Source organism: Sapajus apella, unplaced genomic scaffold (assembly GCF_009761245.1).
Source record: "Sapajus apella isolate SASKATOON/1434 unplaced genomic scaffold, GSC_monkey_1.0 scaffold47, whole genome shotgun sequence".
NCBI lineage: Eukaryota > Metazoa > Chordata > Mammalia > Primates > Cebidae > Sapajus > Sapajus apella.
Window position 1 is genome coordinate 13,119,052 of NW_022436987.1, and position 21,118 is coordinate 13,140,169.

Here is a 21,118-nt window from a genome sequence, read left to right on the forward strand (position 1 = left end):
CATTTCTCCAAGGCTTAAGACATTGCTCAATAGGTGCCTAATAAACATTAACCTATTTGGTCAGACTCCAGAATCCAAAGACACAAAGAAGCTTTCTGTTCATGAACATCTAAGTCCCAGGAAAGAGGTCAGAAATCCTAGCTATCTACCCTGTCTTGTATGCATTTGTGTATGTGTAGTCTCTTTTAACTGTAAAGAGTTTGATGCAGGACAACAAGCACACTCTCTAATAAGGAGTGGAAATACAGAAGTGAGCAAGATTAATCTTGTGGCTTCCCGCACAGAGCTTATTGTCTGAAACAAAAGACAGATATGAACAATTGCACACACACACAAAACCTAGCTACTATGCTCAGTGAGTCTCTTTAGGAAAAGGTTCTGTAAATAAGCCCAATCTTTAAGCAATCTGAATCTCTTTGAGGAAAGTGATGACCCTCCTAATGAATGACACACTTTCCTAAGAGCATCCTCTAAAGCAGTAATATGGAAAGTTTAGTATACATCTTTGTGATACAGCCCTCTATTTCAAAATGATCATGAAATGTTTTAAAAGACCAATTAAAAGCATCATAGATATGACTGCCTGTAAGTCTACATTTTTGTATAGAAATATATAGTATGTGTGACTTACCAAGGATAGCCGAAGCTGACCTGAAAACCTGCAAAAACCAGAAACTCCTAAAATAAGAGTCACTAGGTATTTGGGAGTCTAGAGATGTGTGTGTAGCTAGCAAGCAGGACAGAGGTAGGCAAGAGGACTCCTGAGGACCCCTGAAGTTCAGAATACTTTGACATGATAACAGATCTTGGGAATTTCAAATTGGCTGGGGAACTCTGTGAAAATCAGCAGGCAGGAAGGCAGAGATGAATAGAGGCCATGAAAAAACAAAATCTGAGGACAAAATCAAGAATATGAAGGCCAGGAAAGAACTGCCCTAAGGGAAAGAAACAAATGAAGATTCAAGAAAAGATGAAGATGCCAAAAGCTGTATGGCATGATATAAGATCTGAGGGAATATATGAGATGTCTGAACCAATACACGTAGTTTGCTAGAGTCAATAAAAGTTGAAATCAGACTACGATGCCAGCTATGAATCACAATAATGCTCCTGCCTCAATCTTAAGATATTTATCTTTCACTTAACATTTTCTGATGCTTTTAATTTAGACTTAGACAGAAATGCAAATAGAGTCATCTCCTCGGCTATGACAAAGTAAGGACTTCCCAATAAGCTGGGCAAATTTCTGGGTGACGCTTGCTGCAATGGATCCCTTCTCAAAACCTCATGACTGGAAGAAGTTAACCTAACTCCTAGCTTGCCTTTTTGGGTACAAACCTGTGACCCTGAGAGGAAAAGCCACGTATCTGGCTGATGGCAGAACTACATCCCAGTATTCCCAACTCTGATCCTTAAGTTTTCATCAATAAAAACCCTTTACCCCAAGCTTAATCCCCATCTCTGATCCTTAAGTTTTCATGAGTAAAAGCCTTAACCCCATGGCTGCTTAGCAACTGTCCCGCAGCTGCTCTTACCCACCATAAGCTCTCTGCTGCTCTCTCACCTGTCTGAGCAACCAGGTGTGTCCACCCACTCCAGACGGCAGTGACCTTTTCATTCTGGAAACAATGTGCTTCTATTTTCTGAGGCACAGTAAGGAAAGCAGCCTCAGTAGCCAGTTGCCCATGCTTGTTGCTTCCCCAAACATACACCTCTCCAGCATCTTAAACACACAGAAGGGGAACAAAAGAGGCGAGGGAACGTTAGTCCAAAATGATGGAAAATAACAGAGGTCTAAAAAATAAGTGGTTAAAAGAAGTTGTTTTACACTTACACTACAATGTTGAGTGGAACTAAAACTCATATACAGCATAATAACATATTATAAGTTTTTTCGAATTCTATACATAAAAAACAAGACCAAATGTTCTTAGTACTTTAAGAAATAAAAATGTATTATTTTTCTTTTCATTTTTTCATTCAACAAATATTTATTCAGCATCTACCTTGTGTATGAAACACATTTCTCTATTTTCTACATTTTTAAAATATATGCCAATACTAACTTTTGTATGAAAAAAAACGCTTTAACTTTTCAAAATAACAAGTTAAAAGATACACTGCTTAAATTTTTTAAACATAAGATTATTTCACTGCATGCCCTGACTAGCAGAAAATATAATGCTGTAGAATCACGTCTGGATAGCACTTCAGCATGCTTTAACCTCACAATAAATCCTGTGATATAAGCAGGAATGTGACTGACTGACATTGTGATTTAACAGAAAGAGAGCAAATTCAGAGTCAAGTGACTCTGGCTTCTATTCCTGGATCTGGTAACTAGCTATTGACCTTGGACATATCACTTCCTCTCTAAGCCTTAGTTTCACCAGCTGAAAATTGGAAGGGAAGGCAGTTGGTCTAGAAGGGCAGACAATGTGACTGAAGACACTGGTAACAAGAATAACTATTAGGTGACTGTGGCAAACCAGAGAGTACATGCCTATCTAAAGGGCATTCACATTCAAAATGTTTTGTAAATGAAAGCCATACAAAATGGGGCCATAGGCTATAATTTAGACTATGCCTCGTCAGTTTATCATTCCTCAGCTTTTCCAACCCTTATAATCCAAGAATCAACAACTGCACTATCCAACACAGCAGTTCACCACCTACATGTGGCTATTAAACACTTGAAATGTGGCTAGTCCAAATTAAGATACATTGTGAGAGAAAACACACAGTAGATTGCAAAGACTTAATGCAAAAAAGAGTGTGGCTGATTATAATTTCATATAGGTTGCATGTTGAAATAATACTTTGGATACACTGGGTTAAGTAGATATATTATTAAAATTAATCCCACCTGTTTCTTTTTATTTTTTGATTTGTGGTTCATATTATATTTCTATTAGCACTGTTCTAGAAGATAAATTAATCAAGGCTGGAAGATGTTAAATTACTTTTCAAGACCACATGGTTAAAAAGGATCAAGTAGGGACTAGAGGCCAGGTCTTCTGCTTTCACTGCACTTTGTAGCTTCCCAATAAAGCTTTATAGTATTGTTTGCCATAGGGCAGTCTAGTATATAACCAAAAACTGATGGAAAGTCAGACAACATCATTTAACGGCATTAGACTAAGGTTCAGAAGTCTCCAGTTCAAGCTCCATCTGCTACCAGATCACTGTTTGACATTGGGCACATCACTTCACATTCTAGGTCTGTTTCCTCAACTCTAAAATGAGGGAGTGTAAATCAGTGAAGCCTTTTTGTCACTTGGGTGACCCTGCAACACTGACATTCTGCAGTTCTATGAAGTGAATTTGGTGTATTTCATTCCCAGAGAGAGGGCAACCTCCTGAAGTTCATCAGGGTATGCAAAGTATAAAGATCTCTTACAACATAGCAAAAAAGCCCCCTGAGCAAAGTATCAATCCATTAAGTGGACTGGTAAGCTACAAAGATGCCACTGATGATAAGGCCTGTGTAAATGACTTCACTTACCTGAGTACATCTAAACCACCTTTTTGAAAGACAAACTGTCTTCCAGATGAGGATCATTATGCTGTTGCCTCAGCAGATAAAATTAAATTCTGCTGCAATGCCAATTAGTTACATAATCTACAACCACTCCAGAGAAAAGGTCTAAAGAGCACTGAACAAAATCCAATGTGTAACAGCTTGAACTAGGTGAAGAAAGAAAGGGCTAGTAATTTTTTTTTTTTTTTTTTTTTTTTTTTTGAGACCGAGTTTTGCTCTGTCACCCAGGCTGGAGTGCAGCGGCACAATCTCAGCTGACTGCAACCTCCGTCAGCTGGGGTCAAGTGATTCTTCTGCCTCAGCCTCCCAAGTAGCTTGGGTTACAGGCACATGCCACCACACCAGGCTAATTCTGTATTTTTTAGTAGAGATGGGGTTTCACCATGTTGGCCAGGCTGGTCTTGAACTCCTGACCTCAAGTGATCCACCGGCCTCAGCCTCCCAAAGTGCTGGGATTACAGGTGTGAGCCACTGTGCCCAGCAGGGCTATTAATCTCCACAAGTTTTAGCTCACTTTCAAAATATCAAAAACCATTTCACTTTGTGAATATACTAAAAATTACTAAACTGTATACTTAAAATGGTGAATTTCTTATATATAAATTATATCTTAATAAAAATATTCAACACCTATATATAAAAAACACCATAATAAAAGTGCCCCACATATGAAATAATAAATTTGCTACCAACAAGAATTTTTAAGAAGTTGATGTTGGCAAGCAATTAGACAAACTCTAGGTTTACATAACATCAGTTGTTTCAAATTAATTAGAACAAAAGAGAAGCACCTTGTAGTGTACTTTTATTCTCAGAAAAGAATGCCTTCACCATCCCTCATTGACTATGGGGTATGAACACATCACATCGCACCCTAAGATCTCCAGTCCTTCCTCTGTAAAAGGAAGGGAGGGACCAGATACCCAGTGGAGTCCCTTATAGTTGGCATTCATTTCAACTCAACACTTTTAACAAATATTAATATATAAATCTACCTGATATGAGACACAAGTTAAAAGTAGATGCTTTTTTATTAGTTGTTTTGAATTCATTAAGTAACAAATTATCTGCAGCTCAGAATTTGCAAAGCATTTAAACTCTCACATTACGGCTCCTATGCTCTTCAAATAACTTAGTTGGACTGCATTGCAAATTGGATGTCAAAGAATGCATATCACCATTAATTTACATATATTATGGACACACCTGCATTTCTACATAAAAACATTAAGTATGGAAGTCCCTCTTCTTTGCTTAAAAAATAAAATACATTCAACTCCAAACAAAATATTATAAATCTTTCAGATGTATAGTCTCCAGTCTACCAGCAGGGGTCAGGGCAATGTGGGCCAAAGAGAAGGGATAACTCACTTTCAAGAAAATGCTTCATTGCCTTGGAAGGAAAAGTCACTAGACAGTTTATACTGTATTGGCTCGGTGTTTCAAATGGAAGGATGAATGCACAGCCAAAGGGAGAGATATAGTGTAGGATTAAAAAAAGTTAAGATAGAAAAACATATCAAAGAGATGAATTAGAGAAATATAGAGAGAAATACATAAATTAGAGAAATATATAACAAAAATATATTTTAGATTCACAAAAATATATATCTAGAGTTAGATATATAGATACACAGATTATATGTTAAGACACAAAGATGAAAGATAAATAAAACAGATATATAGGTAAACAGAGTAGATAGATAAATGGAAATTGATAAATGGATTAGAAAGACATAGATGGATAAAATACTTTAACATTACACAGCTAATGAGTATACACAGGTAGAGAGCTTAGACAGTTATAATACACACCAAAGTAGATTAGATGGATAAGACAGTAGCTTCCACCCTCATAATCATAGGTATATGAGAAAACTACAAAGAACTCATGATTATATAATACACTGTGTTATCCATATATGTTATATATAAATTTACTGTTGATTATATGATTTGACAACCACCATTACCCTAAGACGGAGATATTATCCTTATTGTGTAGTTAAGAAAGCAAACTCAGATAAAATGAAATGAGCCTATGTTTGCTGTCCATGCTTTATATGTATTATATTTAATTTCCATAACTACCCACAAAGTCTTTTACAGACAAGAAGATGGTCTCAGAAAGGAAAAGTAATTTGCTGAAGAGCATACCAGTGGTAGTGTCAGAATTCTAGCTCCAAAGTCTATGACACTCCCTCTGAATTTCAATATCTCTATTTCAAGCAGTCACATACAGAATCCTGAATGGCACGTTAAACTGTCACAGAGCTGGTACCTACCTGTTAACGAAGCTGAGTGGTCTGAGCCAGCAATAACACACATTGCTTTAGAATTCTCTAGACCTACAAAAGAAAAAAATTTCTTTTGAATTACATGTATAACAGAACAAAATGGTCAGAGAGGGGACTTTCAGCCAGCACCACCTGGGTGTGGGAGAGACTCAGCCAGTGAAGGCAGGCCTGAGTCAGCAGCACTGGCCAAGAAGATGGCTGGCACTTCTTGTAGGGAGCCTGGTAACACACCAGGGGATTGAACAATCAAGTAAATATATTCAGGATAAAGGAGCCAGATTCATCACTCCCAAAGAGGGGAGGAAACGTATAGATATGAAAAGGGAAAAGCTAGAATCAACCATGTAATATTGGATAGTAATTGGAAAAATCAGTATAAATTCATGATTTCTAGTAGAGATAAATACACGTAGGTGTGTGTACGTAAAAATGTGTGTGTGTGTGTGTGTATGTGTGTCTGTGTGTGTGTCTATTTCCTAACTCTAGCGGTTGAGTGGGTCTAGAAGCAATGACATCTCATACATTCAGCTGCTATCAGATGCAAGCACTTAAATAACCCCAAGCCTCCTAAGAACACACAGCCAGAACCAGATTTTGAACTGGGCTCCTTTCTCCAAATTCAGCACTTTTCCTTCCTTAATTGCGCTGCTAAAAGTGGAGACAGACTGTGCTGACATGCAGTCTAGCATGCAGATAGACGCAGACTTATTCCGTAACTCTTTTTTCTGATACTTCTTTTTAATGAATCACTGTCTTAATAAAACAGCCCTCACACCTTCAAGTGTTCTCCGGAATGATAACAGGACAAAGCAGATGTTTTCACCCATCTTCACCAGAGAGGAAATACTGAGCCCCTAGTGGCCAGGTGAGGAGAGGACAACCAGGGTTCCAGTTCCAGAACCTTTGGCAATGAGGTGACTACAGGAGGATGAAATGTGAAAGACTTTGAGGACTAGAAGTTGATGATCCAGTCTAATGTCTCATCAGAAAATTCCCCCAAACCAACTCGGAATCTGAGCTGTGGCCTACCCAAACAGATGTCAAACAGGTTGTTTAAATCAAATAAAATAAAAAACATTTTTCCTACTAATAACAGGTCCTGTGCTAAAATATAGAGCAAAATGACACACAGTTTCCACCCTTTAAAAGTCCATAATCTTTAGCATATGAGAAAACATACAGACAATTCGTAATAATACAATATATTATGCCAGCCATGCATGTGAAGCTAATGCAGTAAGGGCTAGAAAAGAAAAGGTCTTTACTGAGAAAGGTGTATCTGAGCTAGGCCTAGAAAAATTCTTAAATTTTTTTCCCAGAGGGAACACAAAGGAAAAGGCATTTCAGGCAGAGGTAACAGTTTGCCCATAAGCACAGAGAAATGAAAAGGCAGGATAGGCCAAGGGAGAAGTGAACGCCTTGATGAAGAAGATAAAAATGTCTGAGAAGTCTAAGTTTATATTATACATGTTTCTAATGTCATATGAAGTGGACTACCTGTCCCATATCCTATGCCTCCTTCTCCTTTCTCAGAGTACCCTCCCCAGCTCATCCCATGGGTTTCAGGGAAACTAAGCCCACCCCTAGCTGAAAGAGAATACCTCCAGGACTCAGAAAAGTCAGAATGATCCCAACACTCAATTACATCACTCCCATTGCAACCCACCCTTCCCTATTCTTTCCCCACCCCTTCCCACCACCCTCAAAAGTTTCTGCTTTGTTCCAGGTGACAGAAGAAGTAGTTACGAGTCTCCTGTGTGAGTTTTTCCAGCCAAGCCTTGGTAAACCGGGTCACGAAGTAAAAGGAAAAAAAGGCAGAAGAGGAGATGGAGACATGATGCTGTATACAGAGGGAAAAAGGAGAGCAGAGAGAAAAAAAGAAAGACAGACAGAGGAAGAAGGGTAGGGGAAAAGAGAGGAAGGAGAAAATATAGACCAAATGACCAACAGACCTATGGGCAAAACACATATTACCTACTCCTTGTATCTTCACATAGCAAGATTTCCTTATGGGAACACTCCTGGCCCCTCTGTCTACATCCTCACTCACTCCTGCTTCCTTTTTGGGAGAACAAACTGGCCATGCACCCTCTTTGGGGTGTGCCTGCCTGCAGAGAGGGTACACCCTCACGTCCTCTTGGTCAGGTATTAAGTTTAGCAGGGCCCACGCTATGCATCTACCCCAGTGTTTGGTGGGTAAATTCAATCTGAGATTCAGAATTAGAGGCTCACTATGATGATATACTGTCTTCAAACCCCCAATCATGTCTTCCAACCTAGCTTTCAACAGTTCTAGAGTTACCATTCAATCTCCACCTACCTGACTTGCATCTATTCTTCAATGGGCTCCAAATTCTGGCAGCAAAGAGGGTTGCTTCTACTGGGCCCACAAAAAATGCTAGCAAGATTAACAGGCCAACTAACAGAAAAAGTTAGAGAGATCAAGAAATAACAAAATCAAAAATCCATTTAACCCACTTCTGCATGTCTATGTCTCTACTTCCTGACAAAGAATAAATATAGGACTAAAGAAATATGGGTCTCACCTGTCACTCTGCTCGGTTCCTTTGCTGTGAAAAATAGTGGAAGAGTCTGCCCAGGGCGCAACCGTCGTCCACATGATGCCAAACCAGTCCCCCACTGGAACACGATGCCACTCACTTCCCAACAGAATGGAAGAGAAAACAAAGAAGATGCACATCAGGATAAGACTAGATTGCTCTTTGAAACTCACTGCTATGAGAAATTCCCAATTCTTTCTCAATTAATGTGAGTGTTATGGAGAAGCTCAATTGCTTCAAGAGGTCCTATAACTGGTCACAGGGATTACCACCTAGCCAATCACAAATCCAGTCTTCAGGACAGTCTAAGACCATCAAAGTAAATTCCAATACCACATAACTTCTACAAAAAGTTCCAGGATACTCCTCCAGAGTCAAATCACTGGAATGACACCTTATTCATAATTAATCTAAAAAGATAACTCAGACCTCAGACATAGCAGAAAATTATCAAATCCATTTGATAATTATCATTATCATTTGAAGATTATCAAATCCATTTCTCACATTTAGTAGAGGAGAAAACTGAGGCCCTGAAGAGAGGATGTGATTTGTCTCCCCACACAGGAAGGTAATGGTAGAGAAATGCCAGGACTCAGCTCTCCTAACATCTAATGTAGTACCCTTTCCACAACACCAAGATGAATTCAAAGATTCCTAACTGCCACATAACTACAAATGCATGACTGCAAGATAGCTTCTTAATAACCATGATTTCAGTGGAATGGGCTTTTACTTTCATGTCCACTGAATCTAATTGATGTTCCTATGTTCTGAATCTCATACAAATGCAAAGATGAAAGTCTAGATATTTGGTCTATAGTTAGGTGTGTGCAACTAGGATCCATCACTCAACAGCAGCATTACAGTCCTGATCCTTTGTGAGTATCCTATAAACAGCAGTCCTTTTTCAGGCTGTAAACAGACAAGCCTGTTTTGTAAAAATAAGCTATGACCACTGAGCGCAATGTGAGCAAATCACAGTGTGGAAATAAAAACTTACAATCTCTTCAACAAATTGATTTTAAGAGAAAAAAAGGAAAAAAATTTATAGATTAAAAGAGACTTCAGATAGCTAACAAGAGATTAATATCCAGAATATATAGAGAACTCCTAAAACTCAACAACCAAAAGAAACAACTCAACTAAAAAATGGGAAAGAAGTAATTCCAGCACTTTGGGAGGTTGACATGGGAGGACTGCTTGAGTCCAGGAGTTTGAGACCAACCTGGGCAATATAGTGAGACCTCATTTCTACAAAAAATTTAAAAATTAGCCAAGCATGGTAGTGTACGCCTGTAGTTCCAGCTGCCCAGAAGTCTGAGATGGGAGGATCACTTGCACCTGGGAGGTGGAGGTTGCAATGAACCATGAACACATCACTGCACGCCAGCCTAGTTGACAGAGGGGACCCTATATTAAAAACACATACATATGCATGCATGTGTGTGTGTGTGTGTGTAAATGTGTGTGTGTGTGTGTGTGTGTGTGTGTGTGTGTGTGTTGGCATGGGAAGAACTATGTCCCCCTAAAATTCAGGTGTTAAAACCCTAATGCCAATGTGACTATATTTGCAGATAGGCTCTATGGAATGCAATAAAAGTTAAAAGGGGTCATATGTGTAGGGCCTTAATCTAATAGGACTGGTGTCCTTATAAAAAGAGGAAGAGACATCAGAGATCTCTCCCTCTCCACAGGCACACCCAAAAAAGGCCATGCAAGAACAGAGCAAGAAGGTGGTCACCTACAGGCCAGGAAGAAAAAAAAACTCACAAGAAACAAATCCTAACAACACAACAATCTTAAGACTTTTAGCCACCAGAATGGTGAGAAAATAAATTGTTGTTTAAGCCTCCCAGTTCGTGGTATTTTGTTATGGCAGCCCTAGCAGATTAGTACTGTCGTACATCCATACCAAGGAATACGAGTCAGCAATAGAAATGAATGAATTTGTGATACACACAACTTGGATGAATCTCTAGGCAATTATGCTGAGGGAAAAAAGCTGACCTCAAAAGATAATATACTGTATAATACCATTTATATAACATGTTTGAAATGACAACATCATAGAGATGGAGAACAGAAGAGTACTTAGCCTAGGGCTAAGATGTGGATATAGGCAGGTAGAAGTGGATGTGGCTATGAAAGGGCAACATGAATGATCCCTGTGGTAATGAAACTGTTCTGTATCTTGACTGTATCAGTGTTAATACCCTCATTATGTTACTGTACTATAGTTTTGCAAAATGCCATTAGGGGAACCTGGGAAGAGAACACACGGGCTCTGTCTTATTTTTGAGGCTGCATGTGCATCTACAATTAGCTCAAAATAAAAAGTTGAATTTTTCTTAAGTGTAATGAATTCTAAGCCCAGGATTATCAGCACAGTGCGGCACTGAGCTCTTCCTCACCTCCTCTCTCCTTCCTCCACTCCACAACTGGACTCACGAAGCACTTGAGCCTCAGCTGCCACAGCCAATTAATGCTGTCCTTCAGTTCAAAAGGAGTGAGAGCAGAGAAAAATGAAAAGGGGAGAGATAAAAGGGTCACTGTTCTCCCACATGCTACCTCCCTGCCCCCCTCAGTCCCATCACCCACTCACAGGACAGGAGACCAGCTCACTTGAAGCTTTTAAATTAATCAACATTAAAATCCATTAGGAAGGCAATGCAGTTCCCAGCAAAGAATATAAGCCTTAGGCTCCAAACCATCCCAGGCTCTGATCCCAGCTCTACCTTACCCCCTGTGTAAGCTTACACAAGCACTTTAACTCTGTGCCTCAGTTTCTTAACATGTAAAATGTAACTCGCATCACTTCCTGGTTGTGAGAATTAAATGAAGTAACTAAGCAACAGCACCTAGCACCATACCTAGAACATAAAGAGCTAGAAAACTTCATTTCCTTCTTCTCTACCTGCAGAAAGAAGTCTTTCCCACATGACTTCTGCCTTATGTTCTCCTTTTAATCAGAACCACAATGCAGCAGGACCCTTTGAAATATTCCTTAAGGGGTTTTTCTCCTAAGTTCAGTTTCCCCTTATTACAGACCTATTTTAAAAAGGGGGGCATGGGCTGGGCACAGTGGCTCACACCTGTAATCCTAGCACTTTGGAAGGCCATGTGGGAGGACTGCTTGAGGCCGGAAATTCAAGACCAGCCTGGGTAACATAGTGAGAGTCTGTCTCTACAAAAATTCTTTAAAAGTTAGCAGGGCATGGTGGCATACACCTATAGTCCTCGCTACTCAGGAGGCTAAGGCAGTCAGACAACATGGGCTCAGGAGTTCAAGGCTACAGTGAGCTGTGATCAAGCCACTGCACTCCAGCCTGGGCAACAGAGTGAGACCCCCATCTCTAAAAATTATTTAAAAATTAAAACATAAATGGTCACCTGTAGCAGCTAATGCATGCCTCAGTCCAGCAGCAATACAAACAATCTTCTCTTCATGGAGCTGTCAAAGTAAAGAAAAGGATTTAGATCTCAGAACCATCCAACTACAAAATTTTATGTAATTTATACCCAAATGCAATGCAGTATGGTCCTCATTATGTGTCTCACTGGTTTAAAGCAACCACTCCCCACAACACTTCCACCCATAAATACCTCTATATTTATCCCTAAAAGAAAAACATATATCTTTTAAAATACTGTAACACAATACCACATGACAACAACTCTCAGGGCTGGGAGACACTTACAAGTTCATCTAGTTCAAGAGTTAGTAAATGTTTTCTGTAAACGGACAGATAGTAAATATTTTATAGGCCATGCGGTTTCTGTCACACTACTCAGCTCTGCCATTGTAACATAAGAGCAGCTTTCAACTATTCATCAACGAATGAGCATTGCTCCGTGCCAGTAAGACTTTATTTACCAAGGGCTCAAAGTTGCCCAACCTGATCTAGTCCAATCCCCATCCAAAAACACCCCACCAAGTGGTCATCCAACCCCTGCCAAACACCTACCTCCAGTGACACAGGGATCGCCACTTCCCCAGGTGCGTGCTCCATCTTTGCACAGTTCCATTTATCTCTTTAGGTGGAACCAAACCTATCTGCCTGCAGCTTCTGACAATGCTTTCCAAATATTTGAAGACAGTTGTCATGTCCTCCCTAAGACATCTTGTAGTGGTTTTAAAAATAGGTCCTCAAATTCTTTGCTACTCCTCCCTTCAAGATGTAGCTTAATACCCCTCCCCCTGTGTGGGCTGGACTTAGTGACATGCTTTTAATGAAGAGAATGAAGAAGCAATGAGTGACTCAGAGACTAGGCGAAAAAAGGCACTAAAGCTTCCTGCTTAGCATCTCTCTCTCTCTCTCTCATCATGCCTGGGGGAAGCCAGATGCCATGTCTGAAAAGTCCTATAGAAAGGTCCACATGTCAAGGAACATGAAACCATTAGGGCTTTATCACATTTGTTTATTTAGAGGTCCATGTAGATTGCATGTAGACCCAGCTAACATCTCAACTGCAACTTCATGAGAGATCAGCTAAAGCTGTTCCTAAATTCCTGACTCTCCAAAACTGTGACATAATAAATGTTTGCTGTTTTAATTTGCTAAGTTTTGGGGTAATTTGTTACACACCAATAGATAACTAATGAAGATCTTTTCTTTAGGCAAATATCCCAGTTCATCAGCCATCACTGGGTTTCATATGTCCCTCTCCTCCCAGTTTCTCTTCTCTAAATATGCTCTAGTTTTTCAATCTTTCTCTTTTAAAGGAACTGTATAGCACCATTAGGGCTTATCACATTTTTTTGTTTACAGGTCCACAGTGTCTTTCTAAACTTTAGGACCCTCAAGGGCAGGATCTGAGTCTTACATACCTTTATGCCCAGGGCCTAAGCATCAAATGCATAGCAAAACACAGCATCCCAGATGCAAGCTGACTGAGCTCTGGAAACTATACTTCTGTCAATGGAGTCCACAATCACATTAGCTTTTGGGAAGATCAAGTCTTTTTGTTAATACAATTTGAACATATTGTCCTTTAAATTTGGCTTTTGTTTTTTCCCCAAAAAACTAACTGAAGGGCTTTACATGTGATTTCTCTTTAACATCACTCACCTCCATCTCTTACTCCCCGCATCCCAACTGTGGCTGCTTTAGTTTGGGCCACAGTTATGTCACGTGGATTGTTAGCAAGAGTTTCCTGAGTGATCTTCCTTCAATCCATCTTCCGCTACCCTATCTCACCTCCCTACCATGCTGTTCTTACCATATGTCAGATACAACCACCCTGATTGCCCGATTCCCACCTACTGTACCCTGGAACTCCCACCTCCTCCTTATATTCCAACCATACTAAATTACTCACAATACCCCAAATTATCCTGTTTTATACTTCTCCACCGTTGCTTACATGGTTCCTTTTGCCTAGAATGTTTTTCTTTTGCACCCACTCTGTGCATCCTCCTAGCCCAAGACAGTTGTAAACCTGTTCTCACCCCACCTTCCTCTACATGTTCAATACTCCCTCATTTGGGGATATACATGCATCTATCATAGTTCTGACATGGTATTACATTTAAGTATTTATGTGCCTATCACGTACTACCAAACTAATAAAACTCTCAAATGCTAGGACAGGTCTTATTCAACTTTGTTCCCAATGTCTAAACATAGTACCTACATATAATGGTTGCCATTAAATAAATGAATGAATTTCTATTAAATTTCACTTTGGCACATTGCTCCTATTATTGCACAGAATATCATCTGTCAAAATGTTTTTACTTTCAGATTCTGTCATCCAACATATTGTTCCTCTATTCTTTAATTATATAAAGAATAATTAAGCTAAATTAATTATAACTTATATGTAGGTTCTTACAAGGCCATCTATTTGCAATTGGGAGCTATAACACTTCCTTCAGGAACTACAGAGCCTAGACTTGTGTGCATACCATGGGAACCATGACCCCAAACAACAGTCCCCAGACCAGCAACTGAGTTCAGCAAGATGGCAGGAGCAGACCCAAGATTTCTGCAGGAAAAAAGATCTCCCACTAGTAATCAGAGTTTAGGGAAATTAGATAGGAGTGGGGCAGCTTAGGTGGTAAAACTCATTTTTGATTCAAGCATATTTCTTTAAAAATTCTATATTCCTATTATGATCGCTTACAATACAAACTTCACAAAATGGGGTACATTTTAAGTATGATGCACTGAAGTAAAGAGCTCTGAACTAGGGCCAAGAGTCCTGTTTAACACTTGTTTTGTCCAGTATGGTAGCCACTAGCTACATGTAGCTCTTGAGAACTTGAAATGAGATTCACTAAACTAACACATATTGTGGGTAAAAAATACACACCAGAGTTCAAAGACTTAGTACAAAATCAGCACAAAATATCTTGTTAATAACTCTTATACTGATGACATGCTGAAATGATAATAGTGTAAATACACTGGATTAATTTAAAAGTGATTAAAATTAATTTCAACTACATGCTACAACATGGACAAAACTTGAAAGCATCAAGCGAGGTAAAAGAAGCCAGGTCACATATTTAATGATTTCACTTCTATGAAATGTCCAGGACAGGCAAATCCACAGAAACAAAAAGTAGATTAGCTCTCACCAGGGGTTGAGGGGAAGGGAGAATAGGAATTGACTTCTGTTAAGCACATAGTTCATTTTGGTAGTAATGAAAATGTTCTAAAATAAGGTAATGATATTGGTTGCTCATCTCTGTGGATATACTAAAAGCCACCAAATTATACATTTTAAAGAGGTTAATTTTATGGTATGAGAATTATAGCTCAATAGTGCTGTTATTTTAAAAATTAATTTCACCTGTTTCCTTTTAAATGGGGCTACTAGAAAATTTTAAATTACATATGGCTCACATTATATTTCTACTGGATAGCACTGGCCTATACCATTTGCCTAGCTTAGTGTCTTTTGACAAATCACTTCTATCTGAACCTATTTCTAACATAAATTCCATTATTACTAATTTTATAACTGTAAAATGTCATTAATATCCTTATGAGATGTATTACTTTTATTGTTTTATTTCGCAAAACTTTATAAAGTATATGAAAACTAACGGGGGTTTTCATTCACAACGTCTACCTCCCAACTTAATTTTTCCCAGAAGGACCTATTTTTCAACTCAAATTCTCCTACCCCATGGGTTTTCAGCGATCCTGAGAGCCTTTTATTCTGGGGAGGGATAATGTAATACCTTGGAGACACTTTAAATGGTCATGGGCAAGCTAAATATTAATTTTCCTCACCTCAATGGCCTGGGGAACCACACATCTTCGAGGTCCATGAGGAGCTCCTAACTGGCCAAAGGAGTTGGATCCACATGATAGAACTTGACCATTTTCTGCAAAACACAAATACTTAAACATTGCAAATCTGTGAAATAAGATGTCTGTGCCCAATGCGTAATGCTGAGGGGTGAGGGGAAGTGCTTCAGTGAATTCAGACCATATTCTCTGCTTTTATTCCTCTGGGAATGAAAACAGTGGGCACCAGGTTAAGCATTCTACACAGATTGTCTATTCTGTTATCTCATTAATAACAGATTATCTGTGTAGAACACTTAACTCAGTGCCTAGTACTGGGATGGGAAGATACTAATTTCCCACTTTCCGTGTTTCCATGTGACAAAATTTCCATTAGCATAACACTCCACCCTTTCTCCCTTTCTCCCCATCCTCGATGCTTTCTAGGGGACAGGGGTCTAGTAACCAATTGGTGAGTCTGGGAGAAGGGACAGGACATGTGTGGCTTGGCACCTCCCTCTCAGTCACTCTAGGCTGACACAACAGGAGCATTTCCCAGTGGGGAAAGCCTAGAGATCTGGGGGCAAGTTTGGACCAGAAGAATATTAGGACCACTTAGCCTCATAATTAATCCTGTCCTCCAATTTAGCCTTTATCAGTGAAAGGCCAATAGTTTTTGATCTCCAATACTGACTTCTCTGTGCCTTTCTCACAATAGGCTCCAAATGTGAGCAGGAAAGAGTGTTATCTACCGACTCCTTATAATCCAATATAGGCTCACAATAAATACTTCATTAATGATAGCCATTATTTAGATTCTAATAAGTACCATCAAATTCAACATATATTACAGAACCCCTCCACAGAATGGTGACACTTGAGCAGGGTTTTAAAGCTGAGATTCGAGTTCGTCAGATAGACAAGAGGAACTGGTCCAAGCAGAGAAGAGCATGACTGCTTGGTATGACTAGAAAGAAAAGTAGGAGGAGTGTGGAGAATAAGAGACAAGGCAACAGAGATAGCTACGGAACAGCTACAGAAGGCCAACACTAAAAAACTAGGAATCTAAGCTGTGTCTGGGAGAATCCACAAGGGTTTACAACAGGAGAGTGACGGAAGATGCCCTTGCCAGAGGACTGTGATAGAGAGCCTGGCCAGAAACCATAGATGGTCTTTTAAATCCAGGATGGCCAGCTGGACAGAGCAAAGCTGAACAGAGGTCAAAACTGCTTCAAGGGAACAGACATCAGTTGACAAAGTAACTACTGCTGGCTGCTCCCAAGAGTATTATTCTATTAACCTTTTGGCCATATCCTATTCTGCTACCTGGCCTCACAAAGGCCAAACAGATCTGTCCAACCCCGTTTATTTTAAAAAAAAAAAAAAAAAAATCCCTCAGTAGGAAAAAGCTGCCATCACTGCTTTGGCAACCACTATTCCCTCATATTCTCCTACCACATTCCCCGTGAGTAACCCTTAGCTGCCACTGCTGGCCACTGGCCAGCTAGCCCAGGCACATGGCTATTATGAACTTTTGGGACAGGAAGTGGCCACCAAAGGTTATCTAGTCTATTCCCTACTCTCTGATCCCAATCACCTGTACTGTTAAAACCAACCTTGGAAAAGGTACTCCACAACTTTTCTTGACAACCAGAGGGAAATTTTGTAGGTGCTTTTCATTTATTTTATATTTATCTATTTATTTAGAGGCGTAGTCTTGCTCTGTCACTTTGGCTGTGGTACAGTGGTGCAATCTCGACTCACTGCAACCTCCACCTCCCAGGTTCAGGCGATTCTCCTGCCTCGGGCTCCCAAATAGTTGGGACTACAGAGTAGTTGGGACTACAGACATGGGCTACCATGCTCAGCTAATTTTTATATTTTTAGTAGAGAAAGAGTTTCACCATGTTGGCCAGGCTGGTCTCGAACTCCTGACCTCAAGTGATATGCACGCCTAGGCCTCCCAAAGTGCTGGAATTACAAGCGTGAACCACCGTACTGGGCCTTCTGTGTGCTTTTTAAACACATAGAGGCCTTCATTTAATCAGCAGTCACCACTATCACATTATTCTCACCTGGTAATAAAAATTTATCTAGGAGTGAACTCACCAATGAGTATAATGGTAAAATCCCAGCCACAGGCCACCTGTTGGATGGGACAGCCAAGGAGGGATTTGCAGGGAGTAAAATATGGGACATCCTCTGTGTGACCAAGCCCCAGTTGCCCATCTTTGTTCAGGCCACAAACAAAGAGGTCCCCTTCATCTGCAAAATATAAAGGCATCAGTGATAGTGTGCCCAGGGAAAAACACAGCTGCAAAGTGAACAAAAAGATTTCACTAATTATTTGGAGTCTCATACCAATAAATTTTTTTCCCATCCAAGTTAATAAGCTACGTATGTTCATGTATTCTGGAGCCAAGTGACACAGGGCCAAGGGCCTCAAATCTAATAACTACATAGAAACTTCAATCAATCACCAAACTGAGCATCTACTAGAACAAAAAGCCAACATTTAGAATGCAGCAGTTACTGTCTTAAGAGCTTTTGTGCAGGGCGGACTTATCCTGTAGGCACAGTGTCTAGGGCCTAAAATGCTTTTAGAGGCCCACAAGAGTGGCTTAATTTTTAGTTATTTTGAAATGAGGAAAAGAAAAATAATGTAATAACAATGCATGTATAATACTAAATCTGGAGTGGATTCTATTAATATTCCTCTTTATACCAACACAGTTGTAAAATATAATTTCATTTATTTACGAAGGAAGGGGTCCATAAAGGCAAAAGCACCAAGGACCCATGACAGTCAGAGTGGAGCCCTGCTAATTCACTGGTTCTCTTCATTCACCATTATTATCCTCATGTAATAGATTCAGAAACTGTGGTTATTTGCCCAAGGCCACATAGATAATTAGTCATAGAACCAGGATGTAAACATACACATTTGATTCCAGAGCTCATGTTCTTAACCAGCTGCAACATGCCCCCTTTACAACATTGTAGCACTTGTACTACTTGTTAAGTACTAGCCTAGATACAGTAAGGGAAGATTAAGGGAAATACACAGTTTCCGCTCTCAAGAAATATCCAATCTAATTACAAACACCTCTAACTCCTATTGTGTAAAATATACATTGTAACTCTGCCACTAATTTGCCTTGTGATGTTAAGCAATCAGCGTTTCTTTCTGAGTTCATTTGCATAATGGAGGAGGTTGGGGTAAGGGGTGGCCTAGAAGATCTCTGAAGTCCTTCTAGCCCTGATAATCTAGGATCCTCTGATGGTAACTGGCTCTTTCACAAAAATGTTTCACAAAAATATATTCTTTTCCTCTGCAAAACTAAAAAAAAAAAGGCTGAGAGATGGCAATATAATGTCCCAGGGAGAAATGTCTAAATAAGAAAATGAATGACTATCTACTTTTGAAGGAAGTTACCTGTGACAATTGCAGAATGGCCCCCTCCTCCTGTGATCCTCCTGATACACCTGGGTTTACAGAAATCATTCAGTTGCTGGGGCAATAGCACATCTTCCTTATGGCCAAGGCCAAGCTGCCCATAACTGTTTGCACCCTAGGGATGAATAAGCCAAGGATGAAAAAGTGTGGGGACTATAAGTGTCAATGTCCACTTACCTGTCTCTACCTTTCTCACTCTGACATATCTCGCGGAGCCTATAACAGATGAGATTTCTTAGGCTCTTTTTTTTTTTTTTCTCTCCTTCATGGCAAATACAGCACTGTTTATTCAAACATATAATAACAAGCACCAGAAAACAACATGTAACACTCTCTCCCCACCCCTGATCTGCAATCCCATAAGTAAGAGACTCATAACCGTAACAGTGGAGGAAATTCAAGTCCAGGAAAGTTCCTAGGTAGGCACCCTGACGGGCTTAATCTACTTAATGCCCTGCCTCTTGGCCTCCTGCAACAGCTGAAGAAACCACGTTTTTCCACCTCAGGCCCCAGAAGGCAAAGCAGCGATGCCAGTCATGGCTGGAGGGGACACGTGTCCTATGAGGTACTTGGCCTAGCCCAATCCTCTGGAGGTAACAGGATAAAGCCGCCCTTCCTCTTAGGGTGGCCATGAAAAGAGAGGCCATAGCCTAAATCAAGGCTCTTTTGACTGAGAATAACACAGCCTCTTGAGGAGGAGAGCCTTCTCTGCTCCAGAGAGGAATTCTGGGCTGCGAGTACTTAGCAGGAGTAACTCATATTTCTCTTTACCCCCTTCCCTCGCCCCCTCACCTCCCATGCCACTTCATGCTTTCCCTAGCTGAACTTCAGCCCCCAAATGAGAAAACTATCCAGTACATTTCAAATAAATTATAAATATGGACACAGAATCCAAACAAAGTTCCAGAAGCTGCTCACAGACCCCCACAGGGGCCAGCCCAAAGAAAAACGAAAGTCATTCCTTTGTTCTCTGTGTCTCTGGAGCTGTGGGCTAAACTGTCTTCCCTTGTCCATAAGTAATCATGGGGACAGCTCAGGACAGAGAGGCTTTCAGACTTAGAAACTCTCTCACCCCATCTCCTTTCTGCCCTCCTCAAATCCCTTCCCCAAAATCTAAAATGAAAAATAATAATCATAATAATTCGCTCATTGAAAGACTCCAGAGCATTTGGGAATGTAAATCTTACCTCTCCCTTCTGAAGTGGGAAACTGACCAAAGAGGAAATAACTGGTCAGTCTCATTCTTAACGGCTGTTATATGCAACCCATATTTAGATGGAGGCCCTATCCTCAGAACACCATGATTTCCATATGAGAAGAGTCCTTAGCATCCATAACTCATCCAGTGATATTCCTCATCTTTCCCTGCTTATGCTCCAGCCCTCACATACTGCCTTTGGGAGATAGCACAGGGGTTCCTTCTGATAAAAGCTACCTACCTAGGGAAGCTAAGGAAAGAAAAAAATGAGGAAAAAATTGCACCAAAATGGGAAAGAAACAACCTGGAATTCGTTCTTGTTCCTCCTCCCCACACCCTCACTGGGAAAACTGGCAATGACTCTGGAATCAAAGTTGGCTAAGGATTTTGTACCTTTAAGCAAGGCACAGCATTTTTTCATTTGCAGTGAAAGAGGTTGGCAATGATCTCTAAGGGCCATTCCAAGTACAGTGCTGTGTAACTCCAAGATTCACATGGTAAGATTCCAGTAAGGGGACAGATTTCCCCTTGACAGGCAATATGTCTATTATTATTATACAATAAAGGTCCATAATCCCTAATCTGAAATGCTTGCAGTCAAATGTATTTCAGATTCAGAATTTTACAGCTTTTAGAAAAGTAATACAGTATATATGTCATATACACTAACGCAAAGTCCAGGGACAGCAGCCCATAAGCAAAACAATAGTATTTCTGCATTAAAAAGTACAAATATTCATAAGATGTGGCCAAAGACTATAAATGGTCTTATGTCCAGTAAGTTGTGGGTTTTCAGAGCTTTTTGAATTCAGAATTGAAG

At 40.0% G+C, this 21,118-nt stretch overlaps 1 protein-coding gene across 10 annotated transcripts in view; it reads right to left on the reverse strand.

Annotated features, from left to right (window-relative positions):
* Positions 1–21,118, reverse strand: part of SERGEF (secretion regulating guanine nucleotide exchange factor) — a 233,335-nt gene that overhangs the window by 209,049 nt on the left and 3,168 nt on the right. For all 10 annotated transcript variants that reach the window (XM_032240891.1, XM_032240890.1, XM_032240895.1 and 7 more), the window contains exons 2-8: positions 19,080–19,215; positions 17,753–17,908; positions 15,647–15,741; positions 11,793–11,853; positions 8,385–8,498; positions 5,827–5,889; positions 1,565–1,723 (exon numbers count right to left, since the gene is read on the reverse strand). In XM_032240891.1, coding sequence (XP_032096782.1) covers positions 1,565–1,723; positions 5,827–5,889; positions 8,385–8,498; positions 11,793–11,853; positions 15,647–15,741; positions 17,753–17,908; positions 19,080–19,215 — 784 coding nt within the window. The remainder of the gene's footprint in view (positions 1–1,564; positions 1,724–5,826; positions 5,890–8,384; positions 8,499–11,792; positions 11,854–15,646; positions 15,742–17,752; positions 17,909–19,079; positions 19,216–21,118) is intronic.